This window comes from Mustela putorius, unplaced genomic scaffold, assembly GCF_011764305.1.
Source record: "Mustela putorius furo isolate JIRA1106 unplaced genomic scaffold, ASM1176430v1.1 tig00000430_pilon_pilon_pilon, whole genome shotgun sequence".
NCBI classification, from domain to species: Eukaryota; Metazoa; Chordata; class Mammalia; order Carnivora; family Mustelidae; genus Mustela; species Mustela putorius.
The window spans coordinates 18,900,189-18,927,368 of record NW_025421377.1 but is presented as its reverse complement, the minus strand read 5'-3'; the positions used below and the strand labels follow the sequence as shown (position 1 = coordinate 18,927,368).

Genomic DNA, 27,180 nt, shown 5'->3' with positions numbered 1-27,180 from the left:
TGAAGTCCCAATAGTTGATATTTGCTTTTGTCTCCCTTGCCTCTGGAGATGTGTCTAGTAACAAAGTGGTATGGCTAAGGTCAAAGAAGTTCCTGCCTCTGTTCTCCTCTAGTATTTTGTTAGATTCCTATCTTACATTTAGGTCTTCAATACATTTTGAATTTATTTTTGTGTATGGTGTAAGAGAGTGGCCCACTTTTATTCTTCTGCATGTGACTGTCCAATTTTCCCAACACTGTTTTTTGAAGAGACTCAAAAAAATTTTTCCACTGGATAGTCTTTCTTGCTTTGACAAAGAAAGTTACCATACTGTTGTGGGTCCATTTATGACTTCTCTATTCTGTGTCTGTGTCTAGGTTCTCTATTGATCTCTGTGTCCATTTTTGTGCCAGTACCATACTGTCTTGATAACTGCAGCTTTGTAATACAGCTTGAAGTCCAGAATTGTGATACTTCCAACTTTTGTTTTCCTTATCAACATTACTTTGGCTATTGTGGTTCCATATAAATTTTAAAGTTGTTTGTTCCAACTCTGTGAAAAATGCTAGTGTTATTTTGATAGGGATTGCACTGAATGTGTAAATTGCTTTGGCTAATCCCTATTTGATAGGGATTGCACTGAATGTGTAATTGCTTAGACATTTTAACAATATTTTTCTTCTAATCCATGAGCATGGAATGTTTTTCCATTTCTTTGTGTGTCATTTTTAATTTCTTTCATAAATGTTCCATAGTTTTCAAATCCAGATCTTTTACCTCTTTGGTTAGGTTTATTCCCAGGTCTCTTATGAGTTTTGTTGCAATTGTAAATATGTGATCAAGTCCTTGATTTCTTGTCTGATGATTCATTACTGGTGTATAGAAATGCAATAGATTTATCTACATGGATTTTGTATCCTGCAACTTTGCTGAATTTGCTAGCAATTTTTTTGGTGGAGTCTTTGGGCTTTCTACATAGAATATCATGTCATCTGCAAATAGTGAAAGTTTGACTTTTTCCTTGCCAATTTGGATGCCTTTTATTTTTTTTGTTGTCTGATTGCTGTGGCTAGGACTTCCACTACTATGTTAAATAATAATGGTGAGAGAGGACATCCCTGCCTTATTCCTGACCACAGAAGCAAAGCTCTAAGTTTTTCCCCATTGAGAATGATATCAGCTGTGGGTCTTTCATGTCTGGCCTTTCTCATGTTGAGGTATATTCCATCTACCCCTTCTTTGTTGAGGGTTTTTATCAAGAATGGATGCTGTATTTTGTCAAATGATTTTTCTGCATCTATTGAGAGGATCATGTGATTCTTATTCTTTCTTTTATTAATGTCATGTTTCACATTGATTTATTTGCAAAGATTGAACAACACTTGCAGCCCAGAAATAACTTCTACTTGATCACAGTGAATAATTCTTTTAATGTACTGTTGGATTAGATTTGCTAGTATCTTGTTAAGAACACTCACATCCATGTTCATCAGGGATGTTGGTCTGTAATTCTCCTTTTTAATGGAGTCTTTGTCTGGCTTTGGAATCAAGGTAATGCTGGCCTCATAAAATGACTTTTCCTTCCATTTCTGTTTTTTCAAACAACTTGAAAAGAATAGGTATTAATTCTTCTTTAAGTGTCTGTAGAATTCCCCTGGGAAGCCATCTGTCCCTGACTTTTGTTTGTTGGGAGATTGATACTGATCCAATTTCTTTGCTGGTTAGGGGTCTATTCAAATTTTCTATTTCTTCCTGTTTCAGTTTTGGGAGTTTGTATGTTTATATGAACTTACCCATTTCTTCCAGATCACCCAATTAGATGGCATGTAATTTTTTATAATATCTTCTTACAGATTGTTTATATTTCTGTGGTGTTTGTTGTGTTCTCTCCTCTTCCATTCATGATTTTATTTATTGGGTCCTTCCTCTTTTTCTTTTTGATAAGTCTGGCTAGGGTTTGTCAATTTTATTAATTCTTTCAAAGAACCAACTTTAATTGATCTGTTCTGTGTTTTTCTTTCTATATCATTTATCTCTGCTCTAATCTTTATCATTTCCCTTCTGTTAGATTTAGGCTTTATTTGCTGTTTCTTTTCTAGCTCCTTTAGGTGTAAGGTTAGGTTATGTATTAGAGACTCTTCTTGCTTCTTGAGGTAGATCTATATTGTTATATACTTCCCTCTTATGACTGCTTTTGCTGCATCCAAAAGAGTTTGGACTTTGTGATTTCATTTTCATTTGTTTCCATGTATTTTTTTTATAACTTCTTTAATTTCCTGGTGAACCCCATTCATTCTTCAGTAGGAAGAATGAATTCTTCCTACTAGGAAGAGGTTCTACTGGTAGGAAGAGGTTCTTTAACCTCTATATATTTGTGGCCTTTCCAAATGTTCTCTTGTGGTTGACTTTAAGTTTCAAAGCATTGTAGTCTGAAAATATATTTGGTATGAGCTCAATCTTTTTTCTATCTTCGAAGCCTGTATGTGATCTATCCTGGAGAATAGTCCATGTGCACTCAAAAAGAATGTTTATTCTGCTGTGTTAGGATGAAATGTTCTTAATATACCTGTTAAGCCCATTTGGTCCAGTATGTCATTCAAAGCCATTGGTTTTCTGTTGATTTCCTTCTTAAGTGATTTGTCCATTGGTTTAAATGGGGTACTAAAATCCCCTACAAAGAATTTCTTTATGTTTATTATTAATTGATTTATAAATTTGGGTGCTCCCAAGTGGGGGCATAAATATTTGACAATTCTTAGATCTTTGTTCATGTTGCATAGACTCTGTTATTATGATACAATGCTCTTCATCTCTTCTTATAGTCTTCAGTTTAAAAATCTAGTTTGTCTGATATAAGTGTGGCTACTCTATTTTCTTTTGATATCCATTAGCATGATAAATCATTCTCCATCCCCTTACTTTCAAAGTTTTTAGGTCTAAAATGAGTCTCTAGTAGGAAGCATATTGGTGGGTCTTGGTTTTTTGTGTTTTTTTTTTTTTTAATTCTTTCTGATACACTATGTCTTGATTGGAGCATTTAGTCCATTTACATTCAGATAGATATGAATTTAGTGCCATTATATTACTTGTAAAGTTAGTGTTTCTGGAGAGTTCTCTGTTCCTTTCTAGTCTTTGTTGCTTTCAGTCTTTATTTCCACTCAGAGTCCCCTTTAATATTTCTTGCAGGGCTAGTTTAGTAGTCACAAACTCTTTTGGTTTCTGTTTGTCTGGGAAACTCTTTTATCTCTCCTATACTGAATGACAGCCTTCCTGAGTAAAGTATTCTGGCTGCATATTTTTCCTATTCATCACATTGAATAGATCAAGACATTCTTCTCCCTGCTTAGTTTCTGTGGATAGATCTGCTGCTAACCTTATTTGTCTTCCCTTTTAGGTTGGGAATTTCTTTTCCCTTTCTGCTTTCAGGATTCTTCCTTTATCTCTGTATTTTTCAAATTGTACTATGATGTGTCTTGGTGTCGGCCTGCTTTTATTGATTTTAATAGGAGTTCTCTGTATCTTCTGATTTGGTTTTCTCTTTCCTTCCCCTGATTAATGAAGTTTTCAGCTATTATTTGCTCAAGTAAACCTTCTGTCCCTTTTTCCCTCTCTACTTCTGGGATCCTATGATACACATGTTATTACACTTTATGGAGTCCCTGGGTTCCCTAAATCTGTCTTCATGATCCAGTATTTTCCTTTCTCTCTTCTTTTCAGCTTCATTGTTTTCCATAATTTTATTTTCTATATCAGTTATTTGTTCCCCTGTTTCTTTCATCATTGTGGTTATTACATCCGGTTGGCTTTGCATCTCAGTTAAACCACTTTTTATTTCAGCCTGACTAATTTTTAGGTCTTTTATCTCTGTGGTAAGGGACTCCTGGTGTCTTCTGTGATTTTCTCTTATGATTGTTGTTTTCAATCCTGGTTCAGGCATATTACTTTTACCTGCATTGATTAGCACACTGGCTATGAACTCTTCTTATTCTTTCTTTTGGGATGAATTCCTCTACTGTGGCATTTTTTCTAGGTCTGTGTCTTCTGTATGTCAGGAAACCTTATGTTTCCTGCTCCTGAGAGTAATGACTATATTAAGAGGAGGTCATATACTGTCCAGAGCCTGGAGTGTCAGGAGGTCTTTCTGGTATATGCTGGGTGCACTCTGCCCTTGTGTTTTGGCTGCTCTTTCCCTCAGGTAAGGCCTCTGCAGAGTTTCTCTTTCTGCTTGAGGAGTGTTTGGACCTTGTCCACTGTGGCAAGTTTTAACTAGGTGTGTTTTGGTCTGCTTGTTAAAAGAGGCTAGATCCTATTTCCCCGAGAGCTGAAGCTTTGCAGCACTCTATAGACAGTAGTCTTGGTGGTTGTGGGAGGAGGAGGGGTTTGATGTGCCGGCCTTTTGGGGAAGGGGCCTGTGGCGATATGACACTCAGGCACACTTGTCCTAGCTCAGAGTGTAGGGGCATTGGGTTTAGTGTAAGTAGCTCAAGCCTCCACTGTGGGTGCTATGATGTTCACTGAAGTCTTTCCATGTTGATGGGTGGGGGGAAATGGCATCAACCTTCTCTCTAATACCCAGAATGGGGAGTTTGTGCCTGCTACTGTGCAGGAAGTCTTCATTGAAGAATGAACAATCTCCCCTTTGGTGTCCCCAGAAACCCTCAGATCCTAACTTTCACCCTGTTTGTGTCTGAGCTCTCTGCCCAGCTGGCAGCCCAATGCTCCTGCATTGTCTCTCAAGCGCACCAGCTGGGTTTCAAAACTCCAAATTCAATGGACCCAATGTGGCAGGGACCTGAACTGATCCTCTGGGGAAGAGTGTTGCTTTACTGTGGCTGGTGTTGGTTTGTCCCAGGAGGGCAATCACAAGAACGTGCAGGGGTTTAGAATTTATGGCGAAATGCAGCAAAAAGCCAGTGTCCAGATTAGCTGCCCTCAGCAGGCATCTCTGCTCATATGCTAATGAACAGGGCAGCTCAGTGGTGACTGTCAGCTCTATTGTCCCTTGAAAAGCAGTGCCACCTCTCCCAAATGCACTCTAAGAGGTGACTATCTCTTCCATTGCCACCCAGGAGATCCTCAGAGCATGCTGTCTGCTCACAGGCCTCTCCTCTCCTTCTCCACAGAAGCAGATGCCCACCCAACTCCACTCAGTGAAGGCCTGGACTTCGAACATTTCAGTTTGAGCTCCACTGCTTGTAAAAACTTGCAATAATTAACCCTTCTTGTTTTCCCAGTCAGTGGTTTGGGGGAATTGTTTTATGCAATGCCCTGTGCTCTGTTCTCCCCACGCTTTTCTCTCTCTCATCTCTCCCTGATCAGGATTCCCTCCTCTCCACAAGACCAGTGATTCTTTTCTCCCCCAAATCACATCTCTGCACCTTCTGCCTTCCATGACGTGGCCTCTGTTCTCCCTCCGGCTACAGTTTGTTCTCTCAGTCCTCAGATTGATTTCCTGGGTGTTCAAAATGATGTGATATTTATCTAGTTGTGTTTGAGGGACAATGCAAGTATAACGTTTTCCTAATACTCCACATCTTAACTCCTCTCCCTTGTTTCTTTTTTTATTTTCCTAATAAGCATTCCATGAACATCACAGTGGTATAAATGCATCTAGAGCTATGTTTCTAAACTGCTCTGTGGTACATCAGAATCACACAAGATATCAGTACATGTGGTTTTTTTAAGGACATTTGAAAATCTTTTATTTCAGTCCAATTTGATAACTAGCATTCAAGTATTTACTAAGAGTCAGCTGATGTATGAGGCACTGGAGTTGTATCAGTGAACAGAATAGAATACATACAAATCCAAGATAGAAATTCTTCTCACCTTTACCTCCATTTAAAACCAGATTCTGAGACATCTAGAAGGGAGGATCCTATCTTATTTAACCCATTTTTTCCAAACCTACTTAACTATGGGAGACCCCCTTTTTCCCACTCCCTGGGAACATTTCTGAAGAAATGTCCAATGCTATAGAAGACTTTTTCACTATCTTCAAGATCTTACACACTTTAGAGTAAAAGGATATTTGTACACATAATATCTCAATCAATAAAACATACAGGGAATTTGTGGTAGCATAAAAAAAAGTGTCAAATTAAAACTTCACAGTTTATAGGTAACCCCAAATATGGTCATGATTATAGGAGGCTTTTGGGTGAGGGAAACAAGGGAATCCTAACTTTTTTAAAGTTATCAGAATCTAAAGCCAGTAGAAAGGAAAAGGATGTGAAAGCAAAAATAAATTTCACCCTTCACTGCAATGAAGATGGGCGACCGGTAGATCAAATAAACTCTACTTTCACTTCATAAGACTCTCCATTTGCCTTTTACGCTACTTGAAATACCACCCATTATTCATTTGAATTTATAGGAAGCCTATTCTGAAAAATATAAAAATCCATCTCAAAAAGAAATTTTATAATGCAGAGAAAAATGGGCCTTTGAATCACAGAGGCCAATTGGGTTTTAGTTCTGCATACTAGCTATGTGAATTGAGCAAGTTATTTACTAGAAAAATGAAGATAAATAATTCTACTGACAAGAGTGTGTGGAAGATGAAGTGTGACAATAGGCCAATATCTCCCACAAAGTCAGCACTTTCTACATAGCAGCTCTTGTTACCATTTTAGTATTAAATGGTCATTCCAAAAGAGTCACTGCAGAAGACAGCTTGGAGGTTCCTCAAAAAGTTAAAAATGGAAGCAGCCTATGATCCAAAAAGTTAAAAATAGAAGCATCCATAATTATACTACGGATTATTTACCCAGAAAATATAAAAACACTAAATTCAAAAGGATACATGCACCTCATATTTTATTTCAACATTATTTATAATAGATAAATTATGGAAACAAGCCAAGTGTCCATCAACAGATGAATGGATTAAAGAAGAGGTGGTATGTGTGTGTGTATGTGTATAATGGTTTATTATGTTGGAATATATATATATATTATATGTATAAACATATATATGTATTATTATATATGTTCCATATATACTATTAAATGATGAGATATTACTCAGCCATAAAAAATAAAGAAATTTTGCCATTAGCAATGACATGGATGGAGCTACAGAGAATAATGCTAAGCAAAATAAGTCAGAGAAAGACGAATACCATATGATTTCACTCATATGTGGAATTTAAGAAACAAAACAAAAAAGGGGAAGAAAGAGAGAGAGAGAGAGAGACAAACCAAGAAATAGACTATTAACTGTAGAGAACAAAGGTGCTCACCAGAAGGGAGGTGGGTGAGGAGATGAGTGAAATAGGTGAAGGGGTTTAAGAAGAGTATGCTTATCAGGGTGAGCACGGAGTAATGTACAGAAGTGCTGAATCACTGTATTGTACACTTGAAACGAATACACCATTGTATGCTAACTATACTGGAATTAAAATAAAACACAATAAAAAAATAAAATAGAATAGAATAAAACAGTACCAGAGGAACCAGATATTCACATATCAATGTATATTAGGTCACCACGAAAGGTTGCTCTTCTGTAGCAAATGTCTGACTTCAGTGGCTCAAAGGGAATGACAATTTTCACTGGTAGGAAAATTTGGCCTTTTGTTTCTAGAACTTTCCTCTAGGGATGGGCCCTATGCTAGAAAAAGGCAAGCAAAGTTCTCTGCAGCAAAGAGCTTCTAGGAATTTAGTGCACTTAGCACCTTTGTTCAGTTGTATTAGGAGTTAAAGTAGTCTTGTAAGTGGCCTGGGAAACTAACCAATGGAGGTAAACCATGGGAGACTCTGGGTCCCGGGAAATAAATGACGATTACAGAAAGGAGGGGGTTGGGGGGATAGGGTAACCAGGTGATGGGTATTAAGGACGGCATGTGTGATAATGAGTACTAGGTATTATACGCAACTAATGAATCATTGAACAGTATCAAAAACCAATAATGTACTATATGTTGACTAATGGAACACAATAAATACAAAAACAAAAAATAAAATTAAAAGTGAAAAAATAAATTAGATCATATATTCAAACTTCAAAAAACTGCCTTTATGAAGATTTGTAGGAACATAATCTGTCTGTAAATTGGCATTTGCATAATAATTACATGAATTTTCCTGATAGGAATTTTCCTATCAGATAAATGATAACATTTACCTATGAGAAAGCAGAAGACTAATCTTGAAAATGGAAATATTTAGAGCTTACAGATAAAATGATACAGGGCAGGGTGCCTGGGTGGCTCAGTGGGTTAAAGCCTCTGCCTTCGGCTCCAGTCATGATCCCGGATCCTGGGATGGAGTCCCACTTCGGGCTCTCTGCTCAGCGGCCAGCCTGCTTCCTCCTCTCTCTCTGCCTGCCTCTCTGCCTACTTGTGATCTCTGTCTCTGTCGAAACAATCAATAAATAAAATCTTTAAAAAAAAATGATAAAGGGCATGTGGTTGACTGAGGAGTGAGCCTAAGGTGTTGCCTTCAGTGAAATCTTTCTAGAAAGAAGAAAAACCATGTGGAGAAAGAGGTCTATATCTTTTGCTGACCCAAGCCATCTTTGGACTTACATATATAAGTCATTGGCTTAGAGACTGGTTACTGAAAAAGAAAGAATATTCCTATCTGCGATCATGAATAATTAATACTCTCTATATATTCCTCAAGGTGTGTATTTTTTAGTCTGCAAGACTGCAGAAAGCATAGTCACAAAATTATTCAAATTACTACCATGTTTTCATTAATAACATCTTTGAAAATACCATGCTATGAATATGCCCTTTTAAACACTGAATAACCAAACTTAATGAAGGTCAAATGAATATGATAAATTGGATTTCACACAGATTATAGGTTGTGTTATGCTGAATAAGTATCATCTCTTGCCCTTTCCTTAAAGGGATGAAGAATACTAATTAGACCACAATTAGGGATTACTTTTAGTATTCTTCCCATTTCAAGTTCTAAGAGTTCACTTTGTATTGCTCCCAGTTCTTAGTTGAGTAAAATATCCCTTAGTCTTCTAATTGTATGTTCAACATAAAATTGCATTTTAATGAAAAGTTCTCTACCACCTCCTATAAAAATCATGCTTTCTCTGAAGGCTATAGAGATTTCTGTACATCTTCATGAAAGTCATAATATTTCTAGCTGTGAAAAACTTTTCAAAAGGTCTCTAAGATTTCCACCCATCAATGTACACATTTCTTCTTCCAGTTATTCAAACTGTAATCTATGTGCTGCGATGAGGGAATTTTGCAGATGTAATTGAGGCCTCAAACCAGTGGACTTTAAAATGGGGAGATTATCCTTGGTGGGCCTACTCTAATCAGGTAACATCTTTGAAAAGAACTAGCTGGTTCTACCTGTAGAGAGAGAGACTCAAGATGTGAGAGATTTGTTGAAGGTTGATTCTCTATTGCTGGCTATAGAGATGGAGTGGGCCACATGAAAAGAATGTGGGTGAAATCAAGGAGGTTAAAGAGGAAGGTCTGTGACAGCCAGCAAGAGAACAGGAACCCCAGTTTAGCATCAAAGAGCTGAACTCAGGGGCATCTGGGTGGCTCAGTTGGTTGGGCTCCCGACTCTTGATTTTGGCTCAGGTCATGATCTCAGGGCAGTGAGACCAAACCCTGTGCTGGGTTCCCCATTCAGTACAGAGGCTGCTTTAGATTCTCTCTCCCTCTATCCATCCCCCTGCTCACATATGCTCTCACTCTCTCTCTCTCTCAAATAAATAAATAAAATCTTCAAAGACCTGAGCTCTGCCTATAACCTAAGTGAGCTTGGAAGATGATCGCAAATGTTAGATCAGACAGCAGCCCCAACCAACATCTTGATTTCAATCTTGTGAGATCCTGAGCAGAGAACCCAGACATGACATATACAGAATTGTGAACTAGTTGCTTTAAGCTGCTAACTTTGCGGTAATTTGTGGCAATAGAAAATTAATACACCAGTGTTTGCTTTATGGTGCAAGCAGGAAAAAAATGCATGAGCACCATGGTGTAGTGCATCTCTACTTTCAATCAGGCTAGATTCCCAAGGCATTACAAAGCCTATTTCTTTTCATATCTGAAGTGATATTATGCAAATCACTAGCAGAACCTCTCTAGAATGGAAAGTCAATGATGCATGTTTGCTTTCATGAATTTCTTGTTTGTATTTATAAAAGTGAAACTGAGTTGAAAGTTTATTCATATAGGATTAAGTAGGGGCAGCTTTAGCCTATGGTTCCTGAAGCTTTTGTAATTTGGCATTGTATACTATTATTCCCCATTCTTACTCCCATTTGTTTCGGGAGCACCCCACCTTGTATGGGATTTATAGATGTGACTGCCACAGCACATGAAGCAATGTGTCATTGGTTATTGAACCACTCTTCTGCTGAGAGTCCCACCATACAGTATGTAATGGTGTGAGTTTGCATGCATCTCAGTACTGGAGATGAGCTCCCTATCATCCACCTTCTTCATTTGTCCTACTCAGAGGAACTCTGATGTGGTGGGAAGATATATTTCAAAGTTTTTAAATCTCCTTGAGGTCTAGCCTTTCTTCTTTGGTTTTCTTATTGTTTTTGAATGACTTGAAGATACACTAAGATTTTCTGAGAAACTGAAAGGTCAAATAAATAATGAATGAATGAATAAATAAGTGAGTGAATGAATATATGAATAATAAATTAATTTAAGAATTTTCACATACACTCAATGGAAAAGCCATCTGGCACTGGAAAAAAAAAAAAAAAGTGCCCTAGGAGTTAGAAGGCATGAGTTTGAGATGACTGCTATTTTGGTTATAATAGAGAAGTCATTTAATCATCTCTAGGCCTCAGTTTTCTCACCTGGAAAATATGTTGAATTTTTCAGGTAGTCTCTAAGTTATCTTTCATTTCTGAATTTAAGTTTTAAGCCATTTAAGAGGCTGAGGAATATTATACCCCATGGAGCTTCTGTTTGTTGTTATATTCTAGCACCTTAGCTTTGGTCCATTAGAAGACACATTGCCTTTCCACAGTCTAGATTCTTTTTAATCAGTCAGTGCACACATTGTCAATATTTTCTATACTCATCAGAATTTAGATCTCTCAAGTTCCACTAGGTTTATAAGGTAAATACATTACTTATGCCAAAACTACCATCTTCTCAATTGTTTAGGTCCATAAACTGTATCTTTTGTGCTTGCATTTATATAAAAATATGCTTGTATTAAAATCAATATATAAATCAACCAATATTTATTTAAAATTACATTCAGTACAAAACATTGCACTAAATCTTGTGAAGGAAATATGAAATATGAAAAATACCCTCTGCCCCCAAAGCTAAATTCTACTGAAAGGCATAAATGAAGTTGACTACAATGGCAGGTTGTAGAGAAGGAGCACTACACAATGAGTTAGATGACCAAAACCCTTTTAAGCCACTTGACTCTAATCAAGTTTCTGTTCTCTCGGCCTCTGTTGTTTCATATGTAAAGCTGGTATAATATCTGCCTCCATTGCTTTATAAAATTCCCATTCTTTATCAGACAACCTTATTAAATCTTAATGATAAGAAGATGAACAACAATAGTCCAGCTCCACAAGGAGTGCACAGCTAAGTTTAGATTAATATACATGCAAACAAATACTTGACACACTATCATCAGCACTATGGTTGATCATAAGAGGCTAGGAAAAAAAGCAAAGAGTTATTTTTCTCCTCCTAAATTATGGAGATTTCCTCTAACTCTGATGTGATAAAAGTAAAAAATACATAGCATCACATTGAAGTAGTCTTGTCAAAAGAATTTAACCAAAATCTAATCAAGTCTTTAGATCTGTTTACCCTAACAGGAAATGAGAGGGATAGAAGAACCAGGTAAGTGATATCATAAGAAAGCATTCAGACAAGTAAAAAGCGTGATGTTCTAAAGGACAACTGGTTTGATTTCTTCAACAAGTCAACATAATTAAAATTTTCAAAGGAAAAAGGACTCTTCTTTAAAAGACTTGAAAGACGTAATGACCAAATATACTACATGATTCTTGATTATGTCCTGATTTGTACAAAGCATCAGTAAACATAGTGCAGATAAAAGAGGGAATTTGAAGGTGGGCTGGATAGTCGGATGTACTAGAGAAATATTGCTAATTTTTAGGAGTGTTATGGTATTATGGTTATGTTGGAAATGCCCTGTTTATAATGGTGATGTAATGAAAAGTCATAATGTCTTATTTCATATTAAAATATGGCAACAAGATGAATGAAGCAAAATGGCAAAAATATTAACAACTGATAAAATGATGTGATAAATATAGGGGTGTTCCACTATACTATTCCTTCTAAATTTCTATGTACCTGAAATACTTCATAACCAAGACTTAAAAGATAAAAAATAAGTAAGATAATAGATTTGAAATCACTCTGTAAACTCTAAAAGGATACACAGAGAAAAGAGAAAAAATAATGTTGGAGGAAGGAGGGAAAACATCCTTTTTCAAGCTTTGGACCACATTGCTAAGTCAGGACCGGCCACCACAGAGAGCCAGTGCCTCCGGAAATAGAGACCAGGAGCAAATCATGGATTCTCAGATCCTGATCTTTTTAAAACCTCCCTTCACACCAAGATAACCTTGATGAAAACAGAAGACAAATGTCTTCTTGCTGAGAAAGGCAGACCAAAGCAACTTGATCTTATCCAAATGAAAACCGGAAAGCCTGTAACCATTACCATGGAAGAGTAACTGGTGAGTTTTCTTTTTCACAGAACAGCAGGATTTGGCACTCGAAGCAGAGTTTTGAAACCATGGATGACTGCCCTTCTCATTTTGTTATTACTGACAGTGGTGGCAATGACCATTGGTGTTTTGGCTCATGTGTTAGTCTCTGGTAGGTAAAAATTATGGATTTCATCCAGTTTGATTTCATTTTTCTCATTCATATATATGTATATGTGATTTCATCCCAAAACAGTTTTGTAATTTTACCAGCAAATGCCCACATTTAGAATTGTTTAAATTTATTCAAAAATTTTATTAAGAAACAATTACTGACTACCTAATTATATATGAGTACTTTTCTGGAAGACTCAAGAAATAGCATTAAGTAAACAAGTTTCCTATCTACTTAGAGCTCACGATCTAGTATTCTTTTGAGATTCTACACAAAAGATCAAAAATAATAACTAAAATTTACTAGCAATCGTAATAACTCTAATCATCAAGTGAAAAACTGTGATAATTATTAAAATTGGCTCATTTACTCATCATCCTATCTACCAACATTTAAAGGCAAAAGAAAAACACATGTCCAAAGTAATAATGAATTTAAAAATAATTGGTAAACTCTAGATATGACAGAATGTTGTTACTTATTTTTAGAGAGATTTTTTTTTCTTTCTAAAATGATATTCAGGTATTTTTTAATTGCCTAATAAATAAATAAAATTGTTATATTTATAATCACACAAATACTGCATTTCAGAGTTCTTTTTAAATTGTATGTTTCTCTGTACAGACTGCAAACCATTAACATTTTTTGACAAATCTCACAGTCTCACTCACACAGATGTGTATGATAAAACAACTAGCTCAGGTTGCTTCCTTGAATGGTCTCATCTATTGTCATCGCCTCAGATTTGATGGGGAATGATGAAGAGTCTATCAGGAGCTTTAAAGGACACAGCTCTGGCCTACTATGACAACCCCACCTGTAGTTCATGCCAACAGCCAAAGATTCTTAGGTCAGTTCATGTGACTGCACAAAAGCCCCTTTATTATGACTATAAGGTTTGATAACAATATGGATTGAGGAGATAAATATCAGGGGGACCAGAAAAGGCGCTACAGAGTCCACGTAGAAGAAGCGCCATCCTGAGATCCCTCTTCCTTTCCCGTTCCACAGCTGGGAAACCCATTTTATCTCCTTGGTTCCCCAGGGAGAGAGAATCATTCTGTGATGGCTCCATTCTCTATTTTTAACTCTTGTAGCCTTTCTTGTCCACTCCTGTCCCCACCACACACACACAAGGACATACTCCTAAGGTTACCAGATTTCCCAGAAGTCTCCCCTGCTCTCTGTTTTCTTACCTTTCCCAGTAGCCAAGCAGAAATCTGACTGATTCACCCCAGTTCACAGTGTTCTTAACTCCCACCTCTGACAATTTTCCCCCTTTCTTTCCCATCTTTCTTACTGTATCTTTACAAATCAAAATTCACAAGGATGTTCATTTACATCTACTTCCTATAGAGTATAAGGTGGTATACGTTTCATTGTCCCTCAGCAAGGAACAGTATAGGAATTAATGGTTCCAGTCTAGAGTCACACTGTCTCGGTTTAAACTTGGGCTAGTTACTAGTTATAGACCCTGGAGCAAGTTACTTATCACCTCTGTGCCTCACTTACTTCACCTGTGAAATGGAGACCCCAATCTTGGAGAACTAGAATAAGGACCAAATGAATTAATACATGTAAAGTACCCAGAACAATGTTTCACAAGATAATACACACTCAGTAAATATCAGCTATTATTAACATAATACATTAATCATCATTTTCATTAATATTCTAATGAAACTACATTTTTAAAGAATCTCAGCAGAAATTCAAGACTTTATATTAGCCTCATTGTATCTGTACCTTTGATCCTGAAAGCTATGCCCATATCACGTAATTTCCTACTTTTCTTTTATATCACAGGACAGAAAATGGAGTATTATCATGCCACCTTTAAAATTTCAGATCTTCGAGTCAATAGTAATTCTGGACAAAACAACACATACCAACTTAAGGACTTCCGGGAGATGAGTGAGAACTTGGTAAGTCAGATGATATCCTTTCTGTTGTGAAATAATGTAGATGGAAGGGATTTGTGGATCATTTCCTTCAATATTTCTCAAAAGATGATTTTCAGACCACTTGCATCGAATTCATCTTGAAGAGTCCTAAGCCCCACCCCAGACTCGCTGAATCAGTGTCTGATGAGATAGGTAGTCAGGGATGAGGAAGTAAAGGAATCTGCATTCTAACAGTGAGCCTGATGCACCACTCTAACTCAGTCTTCTCATCTAAAGGTGAGAGAACGGAGGCCAACTCGATCCCAGCCTATGACTTCCCCCCCTGCCCCATAATATCACCCGAAATTATAAAGTGTAGCCGTATCAGAAATGGTTACTTGTGAAACCACATGTTTCATTCTAAGAATGAAATGTGACCACATTTCATGTCATGGGACCACATTCTAAGATTTAAAATATTTTTAAAATCTATGGGAGAAGGAAAGATAACCACAAATACTAATTTTATCTCACAAGCATGCTAATAAAGATAAAATAGCCAGACCTATTATGTAATATTCAAATGCAATACTAATAATTTTTTTAAAACTAAAATATAGGACTGCCCCCAAAAAGGAAAAAGTAAACTCAGTTATAATATATTTCTCCACATGATGTGTGATAAGGTGATGGTGTGTGTGAACCATCACTTAAAAACTAAGCTTAGGGGCACCTGGGTGGCTCAGTGGGTTAAGCCTCTGCCTTCAGCCCAGGTCATGATCCCAGGGTCCTGGGATCGAGCCCCGCGTCGGACTCTCTCCCTTCCTCGCTCTCTGCCTGCCTCTCTGCCTACTTGTGATCTCTGTCTGTTAAGTAAATAAATAAAATCTTAAAAAAAAAAAAAAACTGAGCTTAATTTGGGGTGCCTGGGTGGCTCAGTGGGTTAAGCCTCTGCCTCCGGCTCTGGTCATGATCTCAGGGTCCTGAGATCGAGCCCCTCATCAGGCCTTCTGCTTAGCAGGGAGCCTGCTTCCCCCTCTCTCTCTCTCTGCCTGCTGCTCTGCCTACTCGTGATCTCTGTCTGTCAAATAAATAAATAAAATCTTTAAAAAAATTAAGCTTAATTTAACTTATTTGACAAGGAAGCATGGCAGTACAGTTATTTCAAAACAGTGGGAATGGCAGATGTATTGGTTTGTTTTAGCAGTCATAGAACCTTTTTAGTTCTAAATATTTCCTTTCTTTCTCAAATCAATTTTCATTTTCCTATCACCACCTGATCTTTATCCCTTTGCACACTCAATTGCAACGTATTTGCAATAATATCATGGAGTTTATAACCTATATTTTCAAGCCTCACTAAATCATGCACTTTGGTTCCATCTTACAGTCTTGTCCCTCCAAATCATTAATTAATGTTTGTAGGCTGAAATATATTCTTCCATTCCTCTATATCTATAGTACCTTAGAAAACAGCATTTGCAATCATTTCTTGAGGAATGCCAAAGAAACCTGGGCACGTGCCCTGGTACTTCCTTTAGCCCTCTAACCCTGAGTGACTCCACATAACTTCTTCAATGTAAAAACAATAATAAAAAATAATCTGTCTTCGATGTACAAATTCTTTGAACTTGGAAACTGTTTACAATAAATCAAGAAAGTTTAAAATGTTTTCTTTATGCTTTACAGACAACATTGTTGTTGTTTTAGGCTAACCAAGACACTATCTTTACTGAAGTAAATGGACAGGAATGCAATAGATCTTTTTAAATGAAATAAAGAAAGGCAAAGTGCATTTATAATAGCAAAAGTGTGTTTGAAAACGGACTTTAAGGTTTCAGTAAAGCACACATTTCTAGGAATGAAGGAGCCTCAGGTGCAAAGGCTAAGTTAGGTAATAACACATCACGAGCGCAGGCAAGGCACTTCTGGGGTCGTCATTATTTTTCTCATAACACATTCTCATTCACCTCTCCCTACAGGCTACCATTCCTTATTTCATGTATATTCTTTTGTTTGCTTTCATTCTTGTAAAAATTAGTTTTGTTGTTTTGTATGCACGTGCCTTTAATTTATTCTTTGTGTAATAACTCAGTTGTCTTAGTCAGTTTAGACAACTATACCAAAGTACCAGATACTGGGTGGCTAATAAATACCAGAAATTTACTTCTCAAAGTTTTGGAGACTGGAAGTCTGAGATCAGGGACCAGTGTGGTCAGGTTCATCAAGAGATGACCCTCTTTCAGGTTGCAGACTGCAGATTTCTAGACATATCCTCACATGGATGAGAACAGACATAAAGGGCTTTCTGGGTTTCTTGTTATAAGAGCACCAGCCCCTTCATGACCTAATCACCTCTCAAAGGCCCCACCTCTAATACCATTACATTGAGGGTTAGCATTTCAACATGTGAATCCGGGCCGGGGTTGGTGGGGGGGGTAGGGAGTGGGGGCCAGAGGGAGGGGCAACAAATATTCAGTCCGTGGCATCACCTTTTGTTTCAGACTTTTTTACTCAGATCTGTTTTTTAAGCTCTATCCATGTTGTTAAATGTACATCTAATCCATTGCTATTGGCTGCCACAGAATGATTCCCAGTCTGTATCTGCCATATTTTACCTCCTGCCCATTATCCCAAGAGATGCTGCACTAAACTGCCTCCTACTTGTCCCCTATGGACCTCTGCAAGTTCTTCTGAAGGCAGAGTCACTGGGTCATTGGGTGTGCATCCACTTAACTTGACTAACTAGCTGGATTGCTCTTCAGAATGTCTGAACCAGTGTACATTCCGTCAGCAGTGCAGGTCCCCATATCTTTGCCCATACTTGGTATTACTTGGCTTGCTGATTTCTGCCAGCCTAATAAGCAATAAGTTATATCTTATTTGGATTTAATTTAATTTTTCTAATTACTAATGAGTTTGTGCACTATCAAACATACTTATTAGCAAACTTTTCATTTTTATAAACCATTGGTACCTATCCTTTACCTGTTTCACTATTGGAGTTATTTTATTTTATTAGGGTTATTTTCCAGGAGGTCCTTATATTTTCCAAATATGAACAGTTTGTTGGTTGTAGAAATTACAGTTATCCATTCTGTTTTCTATTAATTTGGACTATGCTGTTCTTCATGAAATAGAAATCCATAATTTTGAAGTAATCATCTTCATCAATTTTCTTTGTCTTATGTTCATGTTTTTTATAAATTTTTTTATAGAAGACATTTCCTCTAAGTCATAAAAGTATTTTACCATATTTTCTTCTATTAAGCTTATAGTTTTGGGGCGCCTGGGTGGCTCAGTGGGTTAAGGCCTCTGCCTTCGGCTCAGGTCATGATCCCAGGTTGTGGGATCGAGCCCCGCATCGGGTTCTCTGCTCAGCCGGAGGCCTGCTTCCTCCTCTCTCTCTCTCTGCCTGCCGCTCTGCCTATTTGTGATCTCTGTCTGTCAAATAAACAAATAAAATCTTTAAAAAAAAAAAAGTTTATAGTTTTACTTTTTATATTAGGTCTTCAATGGATCTAAAGTCCACCATGTATGTAATGTTAGGTAGGGTCTCAGGTTTTATTCTGCATATAAGTGAGCCAGTTTTCCCAATTTAACTAAACAATCTTTCTTCCCAATATGTGGTATGATTGTTCAGCTCTTTACATTTCTTTGCACTTGAGTCTTGCAGAAAAGGAAACATGATCTATCTCCTCAAATTTCTTCCAATCTCTTTGGAGAAATGAGAATCACACACATGAAACTGAACAGCCTGACATAATTAAAAACCAAATTGTATGTTGAGGACTGTAAGGTCAGAATAGCTTCAAAGAAAAGAAATTCAGCTAGGTTTCTGTGGTCAAGAAAAATGTGGTATTATTTAGCTCTGTTTAAATGAGACAATTTAAAATTGTTAAATGAGACCATTTTTCCTTCACTCACCACCGAGTCACCTTTAGAAGAATTACACAAAGGGTTCATGCTTTATCCTGAGCCACTCCTGTTTATTGTTGTTAAATCCCAATGAATAAAACCAGATTTTTCTTCTGTCCTATATGGGTGCTAACTAGACAGCCAAGAAAGACAAGTTGCAGGTCCTGTTCTTCCTCATAATTGGGGATTTACTGATTTGAATGTAAATAGAGGTACAAAAGTAAAATGAGCTCATGCTCATATACTGCTAAAAGAACTCCAGTAACCAGACACCAAAAATTCATGACACTCCCAAATGGGTAGGTCACTTTCTTTAATTATTAGAAGTTTGGGTAGAGTCACTGGCTGAGGCAGTACTTTATTTGAAGAAATATATTTTAGCAATATGAGGAAATATTTTTAAACTATAGGGCCATTACAAATGTGAAAGCTATAAGCTTGTAACACCATAAAAATCACTAACATGTACTGAGTGCCAAACACTACATTAAGCACCCAATTTGTATTATTTTAGTTAATTCTCAAAAACAACTTTATGAGGTAAGTACAATTATTATCACAATTTTATAGATGAGAAAAATCAAGGTATAGAAAAGTTAAATTATTCAAGATCATACAGCTAGTAAATGATAATAGTTAAAATTTGAGATTACATGTTCTTAATAAACTTACATCATCCCTAAGAATCACCTGTGCGATTTTACTTCCCATCTACAATCCTACAAAATTCCAGAGATCAAGTAATTATCCATAGTACATTAGTATCTTTCAATTACACTATCTACATGGGCTAGTGACCATCATCTGCATTAACAATGGCGACAGTTGGGAATTTTCTTAAGGTTGTCTCCCCCTAAAAAAACACTGCTCCTATGTCCAAGGAGCACCCAGGGACACCCAAAAAGGGCCTAAAATGATTCCCAAAATATACTTGATACTATGTGTCTATACAGTCTGTAACTATAGAAACAAGGAACTTGGAAACAGAGTTACAAGGAGATAAACTAATTAGAAATTTACTGTCTAAAAGAATTAGATGACAAAAGTGAGAAATTTGGCTCTGATCAACATTGAGGCAGGAAATGCCCCTAAGAAAAGGGAACTGAGTCAAGGTAAACTTAAACTTAACAAAGGTATTAGTCTTTAAGTCTGGATGCATAAGGCAAGAAATGCTCCATGCTTGGTGTGGGACTATGGCCCTATGCCTAGAAAGAAGAAACTGGATTTGGAAGATTTGAGAAAATTCTAAGCAGACATCATCAAGAAACTCCATGTTCAGAGGTTAGAAAGATTGAATGTAGAGTATGGCTGAGAACTTACATGAGAACACAGACTTACATTTATTTTGTAATTAAAGATTAGGCATATCAAAAGGAAGATGTGTATTACTGCACCTCCAACTTCAATGTGTTTAATTTGAATCCTGGAAGAAAAAGATAATTGCCTATTTCATGTCTAATCTGCAATATAACACTGCAAAGGAGACATTATTATCACACTTGACAGATAAGAGAACTAAGCCTCTGAAGTTGAGGTCCACAGCCAGTAAATACCACAGGGGAGATGCAAAGCCATGGAAGAAATCGGAACATGTGCTCTTTCCATTAAATTGTTCTACTTGTTAGGAAGGTACTCAGCTAAGATAGGAAGCTCAATTCTACATCAATTTTTCTCCCATTTAATATTTAAATTTATTATTTTCCTATTTTTTTTTTTTAGTTTTGTTAGTTATAAGGACATATGTTGTGATAGTTAACTCTTAGCTAAACAACACACCAGGTTTATTTGTTATATATGCCCTCCTCCATAGTTTCCTCACTTCCTGGTATCAGCTTTGTGTTCAGCTTTACTGAGATACAACTTACATGTAACATTGTGTCAGTTTACAATACAAAACATGTTGATTTGATATACTGCAAAATAATTATCACTGTAACACCTCCATCATCTCACATAATTACCCTTTCTTTTTTGGGATGACAACATTTCATGTCTTATTTCCTTAGCAACATTCAAGTATATAGCACAGTATTATTAGCTATAATCCCCATGTTGTACATTAGATCCCTAAAACTTGTTCATCTTATAACTGGAAGTTCGTACCCTTCCATCAACATCACCCTGCTTCTCCCATGACCCCACCCCCACTCCAAGCCATGGTAACCACCAGTCTACTCTGCTTCTGTGAATTCAGCTTTTTAGATTTCACATCTAAGTGGTATTAGACAGTATTTGTCTTTGTCTGATTTATTTCACTTAGCATAATGCCCTCAAGTTCTATCTGTATTTTCCCAAATAACAGGATTTCCTTCTTTCTTGTGCCTGAATAATATTTCTGTGTACACACTCATGCACACACAACACACACACGTTTGTATACATACCCAGAAGCAGAATTGCTATATCATAAAGTAGTAGACACTTCCCTACTATTTTCCATAGTGGCTGCACCAGTTTACATTCTTCAAGAGTGCACAAGGGATGGCATCCTCTCCAACACTTGTCATCTCTTGTCTTTTTGATGATAGCCATTCTAAAAGGTGTAAGATGATATCTCAGTGAGTTTTGATTTTCATTTCCCTGATGATTAGTGTGATACTGAACCCCTATTCAAGTACCTGTTGACCATTTGGTATGTCTTCTGTGAAGAAATATCTATTAAGCTCTTATACCCATTTTTTAATCAGACTTTTTTTTTTCTGTTGAGTTATATAAGTTCTTTATATATTTTGGATATTAACCCTTTATCAGATATATGATTTGCAAATATTTTCTCCCATTCCAGAGGTTTCCTTTTCATTTTGTTGGTGACTTCCTTTGGTGTATAGGAGCTTTTCAGTTTGATAAAGATCCACGTACTAATTTTTGCTTTTGTTGCTTATGCTTTTGATATCATATTCAAGTAATTGTTGCCACAACTGATGTCAAGAAGCTTTTTCCTTATGTTTTCTTCTAGAAATTTTATGGTTTCAGGTTTTATGCTTAAGTCTTTAATCCATTTCAAATTATTTTTGAGATGGTACATAAGGGCCCTATTTCATTCTTCTGCATGTTATTAGCCTTCCAACACTGTCTATTGAACAGATTATCCTTTCCCCAGTGAGTACTCCTGGGTGCCTTGCTAAATATTAGCTGATCATAAATGTGAGGGTTTATTTCTGGGCTCTTGATTCTTTTCCATTGGTCTGTCTGTTTTTATGTCAGTACCCTGCTGTTTTGATTACTATAGCTTTGTATTAGAGTTTGGAATCATGAAGTGTGATGTTTCTGACTTCGTTCTTCTTTCTCAAGACTGTTTAGCTATGCATGATCTTCTGTCGTTCCATATAACTTTTAGGACTTTTTTTCTATTTCTATTTCTATTTTTTCTATTTATGCCACTAGAATTTTGATAGAGATTGCATTTATCTATAGATGCTTTGGACAGTATTTACATTTTAACAATATTAATTCTTCTAATCCTGAACACAGGATATCTTTCATTTATTTTTGTCTTCTTTGATTTCCTTCATCAAAATGTCATAGTTTTGAGTGCATAGATCTTTCACTTCCTTGATTAAACTTATCTTAAGTATTTCATTATTTTTGATATGATTGTATTTATTTCTTTTTCAGCTATTTCATTGCTAATGTATACAAAGGTAGCCATCTTCTGTATACTGATTTTGTATCTTGCACCTTTCCTGAATTCATGGATTAGTCAACAGTTTTTTGGTGGAATCTTTAGGATTTTCTCAATATAAAGTAATATATCTGCAAATAAAGACAATGTATCCCCTTCTGATTTGGATGGCTTTTATTTCTTTTTCTTGCTTGATTGCTCTGGCTAGAACTCCAGTACCATGTTGAATAGGTGGTGAAAGTGGGCACCCTAGGTGTCTTGTTCCTGATCTTAGGAAGATTTCAACCTTTCCCTGTGAAATATTATATAAGCTGTGGGCTTGCCATAGATGGCCTTTATTATGTTGAAGTATATTCTTTCTATATATAATTTGTTGAGAATTTTTATCATGAAAGGATGCTGTATTTGTTGTTTTTTTTTTTTTAAGATTTTATTTATTTATTTGTAAGAGAGAGAGAGTGAGAGCGAGCACAGGCAGACAGAGTGGAAGGCAGAGTCAGAGAGAGAAGCAGGCTCCCTGCAGAGCAAGGAGCCCGATGTGGGACTCGATCCCAGGACGCTGGGATCATGACCTGAGCCGAAGGCAGCTGCTTAACCAACTGAGCCACCCAGGCGTCCCTGGGATGCTGTTTTTGTTAAGTGATCTTTCTGCATCTGTTGAGATAATTATATGATTTTTCTTTCATTCTATTAATCTGTGTATCACATTTTATTGATTTGTGTATGTTGAAGCATCCTTGTACCTCAGGAATTAATATTGCTTGATCATAATGTATGATCCTTTCAATATATTGTTGAACTTGATTTATTAATTTTGTTGAGAATTTTTGTATCTCTATTCATCAGGAATTTTAGCCTGTAGTGTCTTTATCTGGCTTTGGTATTAGGTTAATGCTTGCCGTGTAAAATGAATTTGGGAGTGTTCCTTCCTCTTCATTTTTTTTGGAAAAGTTTGAGAAGAATCAGTGTTAATTTTTCTTTAAATGTTTGGTAGAATTCACTAGTGAAACCATCAGTTTTTCTATACTGGGAGATTTTGATTACAGATTCAACCTCTTTGCTCCTTATTGATCTGTTCAGATTTTCTATTTCTTCATGATTTAATCTTGGTAGGTTGCATGTTTCCGGGAGTTTGTCCATTTATTCTAGGTTATCCAATTTGTTAATATATAATTGTTCACAGTAGTCTGTTATGATCTTCTGCATTTCTGTAGTATCCATTTTAATATTTCTTCTTTCATTTTCTGATTTTGAGTCTTCTTTTTTTCTTAGTTTAGCCAAAGATTTGTCAAAAAAAACCAACTCTAAGTTTTGTTGATCCTTTCTGTTATCTTTTAGTCTCTATTTCATTTAATTTTGCTCTGATCTTTGTTATTTCCTTCCTTCTGCTAACTCTGGACTTTGTTTATTTCTTCTACTTCTTTTTTAAATTTTTAATTTCAGTATAGTTAACATAGTGTTATATTAGTTTCAGGTGCACAATAGTTTTTCTTCTTTTCTAATTCCTTGAGGTGTGAATTAGGTTGTTTATTTAAGATCTTTCTTTTTTCTTAATGTAGACATTTATCACTGTGAAATTCCACTTTAGAACTGCTTTTGCAACATCCCATAGTTTTGATATGTGCTTCCATTTTCATTTGTTTCAAGATTTTTTTTTTCCTTTTGGTTTCTCCTCTGATCCATTGGTTGTTCAGAAGTGTGTTGCTTAATTTCCACATATTTGTGAATTTTCTAGCTTTCCTCCAGTTATTAACTTCTAGTTTCATGCTAGTCAAAACATAGTAGTCAAAACATCATCAAAAACAGTATGATTTCAGTCTTAAGTATTTGCTAAGACTTGTTTTGTGACTTACAATGATCTATCATTATAGAGCATATAAATCCTAAAGAATTTTCCATGTGTGTTTGAGAAGAATGTGTATTCTCTTGCTGTTAGGTGGGATATCCTATATATGACTGGTTAGTCCACTTGGTATAAAGTATGGTCAAACCCAATGTTTCCTTATTGATTTTCTGTCTGGTTGATGGATCCATGATAAAAATGGGATGCGAAGTCCTCTACTATTATTGCATAGTTTATTTCTCTCTTCATATCTGTTTGTATTTGCTTGATTTATTTAGGTACAATATTTATGATGGCTATGTCTTCCAGATGAATTGACTCCTTTTTCATTATATAATGACTTTCTTTGTCTTTTGATACCAGTTTTTGCTTATGGTCTCTTGTCTGTATCAGTTTTTGAGGAGGAAGACAACAGAAACAAACAACTATAATAGAGGAAGGAGGCTGATGAAAATATCTGCCTGTATATGTTTAGCATAAACAAACCATGATTAGGAGAAAAAATGTGGATGGGTGTTTTCTGAGAGAAGTTTTTTTTTTTTTTTTTTTTTTTTTGAAAGGAAGCAATATGAACCATCTCTAAACTTCCTGATGAAGTTAGATTATAGCACAATCTTTACTGGATAATCTATTTAGATTATTGTTCATCATTCAGGAAATATAAAAGATTCTAAGAGTACTGATTCATATTCTCTCCCTTTCTCCTTTTCACTGAATAATTTGGAGATTTCAAGGACAACACACCTGGAGAGCACATTCCTTTGCCTCAGGCATTCTGGTTTAAATATCTTTATTATAACTTTGAAAAGACACAAATTATATATTTTCCTCTTCTAAAATGGTAATTCAGAGATCTAAGCCTTTGTGTTATGCTGAAAGTTACTAATTTATCCTTTATCACCCTTAATTGCAAACACTTTAATTTACTGAATTTACTTTGCCTCTCAGTCTCAGGAATATAAGCCAATTTGGCATAAGGCTTATCCAATATATTGCTACTTGCTATGTGTGATTAAACAGTTACAGATGTCCATCTGTTTCTTTCTAACATCCTATAAGGAAACACTGAGGAGGACTAGGGCAACCAAAGAAATATCTTCAATAATATCACAACTGATTTGTTGATATCATTACTCCTGGTTTGGGGTAATCAGAATGTCACACTTCCATGGCACTTCATCCACATATCCACAGCCCCCACATGACTGGATCCAACTTCCATCTCTACTAGACACAGCTTTTTTTTTTTTTTTTTGAAAGGACTTTTGTGGACACAAATTGACTCAATACCCAGAAGGCCACCAAACTTCAGAATTCCATAAATACTATCACTGACGTGAAGGGTGTCCACACTCTATGTAGGTTTAGAAAAATTATTCATAGCTGACTTTTTGATTCTTGGGTTTTGCCAAAAATCTAGAGTTTTAAATAGATAACAACTTTAAAAATTACAATAAGAACAATCGAGGTTATAGTTCTCATTTTTAAAGAACAAAGAAAACAGACTGCCTTGCAAGAGGGCTAAAACAGTTTCTTGACCCCTTAACTGCTGCCTACTACACATTGTGGGTAGGAGCTTTTAGTAAAAACCCACCTGTGTGCTTATCCCAAGGTCAGCTAGTTCAACTGGGCAAGTCACTTCCTCATCTATGTAACGTAGACAATAATAGTGTTCACCTCAGAGGGTTGAGGAGAAAAGCAAATGAGCTCCCAAATACAATGGGGTTAGTGCTTGGTGCACAGGTGATGCACAACTATGAGGACTATTCCCACCATTATGACTACTGTAGTCTTACCAACATGGAGGAGCTCTCCATAAACAATCACATTACCTGAAATGGTCCAAAAGGAGAAAGGATTGCCATCAGTAAATCATAGTCAATTTGCTTTTTTCTTCAGAAGCATTGGTCTGAATCTGATGAAAAGCTCATTAAAAACTCTTGCAACTCTTGCCTGGGTGGCTCAGTGGGTTAAACCACTGCCTTCAGTTCAGGTGATGATCTCAGGGTCCTGGGATAGAGCCCCACATCAGGCTTTCTGTTCAGCAGGGAGCTTGCTTCCCTCTCTCTCTCTGTTTGACTCTCTGCTTACTTGTGATCTCTCTCTGTCAAATAAATGGATTTAAAAAAAAAAAAAAACTCTTGCAACTTTCCTGGTAAATGCAGGGCTTTCTGATAAATTCTCACTTTCTTTCATTCATTCATCCAAAAAAAGATGCTTTATTTTTTCATGCTGTAGAGCATGAAAAAATCAATACATATCCCTAAAGGGTGTGTAGTATAGTAAAGGAGATTTTAAAAATTACATAAATAACTATATTAAGGAGGGAGCAGAAGGTATAAGAGTGATAAGAAAGATTAAGGCAGAAAGAGGAAAGATTACTCTGAGGTTCAAGGTATTATCTGAAATAGACCTTGAAGGAGAGTTCTGATTCAAAAAAGGAGCACCAGCAGAATGGGGGAGAGTATTCCAGATTCAAGGAATAGTCTAAAAAGGACAAGTAAACAGGGAATAAGGGTCAAGCCTGACAGGTACAGGTCTGTTGAAGACGGGATAGAAGATGGCCAAAAGAAGGTGACGACCTTCAATATCTGACGCTGTGACCCGAGGCAAAAATGACTTGTGCTTTATTTCCTGCTTTTTCCTGCGTCCAGCCCTTGCAGCAAGGCAATTTCAATTAAGTCTTATTTAAAACTAAACGTGTCTTTTTTTTTTTTTTAAGCATCTCTTACACTGTTCTTTATGTGCTACTCTTATTATAATTGGGAGAAAGCAACAGAATCTGAAGTTTCTTCATGGCATGTTTGTGGGTCCTTTGATTCTGGGGGCTCATCTGGTGTGACATTGGAAGAAACTGTTTTTATATCATTAGCTGATCCCTTGGTGGCATATCTACCTGAAACACCTCCTATGTAAATACGGAGATTGCTGAGAGAAAAGCCAAGTTGGGAAGCTTCTGACAGTGAAAGGCGTGGGCCATGTGTAAACAAACTTGCTCAGGAATGAGAGCTGATTGCATGGGCGTGTCTGTTGGTTGGAGTTAACAGCCTCTCCCTAACTCTTTTTATTAAACACTCAACTAACCTTCAATTGCCCTTT

At 36.4% G+C, this 27,180-nt stretch overlaps 1 protein-coding gene across 2 annotated transcripts in view; it reads left to right on the top strand.

Moving 5' to 3' along the window:
• TMPRSS11A (transmembrane serine protease 11A) overlaps nt 1–27,180 on the top strand; it is a 58,726-nt gene that overhangs the window by 5,404 nt on the left and 26,142 nt on the right. For both annotated transcript variants that reach the window (XM_013062347.2, XM_013062348.2), the window contains exons 2-3: nt 12,691–12,812; nt 14,622–14,740. In XM_013062347.2, the coding sequence (XP_012917801.1) occupies nt 12,691–12,812; nt 14,622–14,740 (241 nt within the window). The remainder of the gene's footprint in view (nt 1–12,690; nt 12,813–14,621; nt 14,741–27,180) is intronic.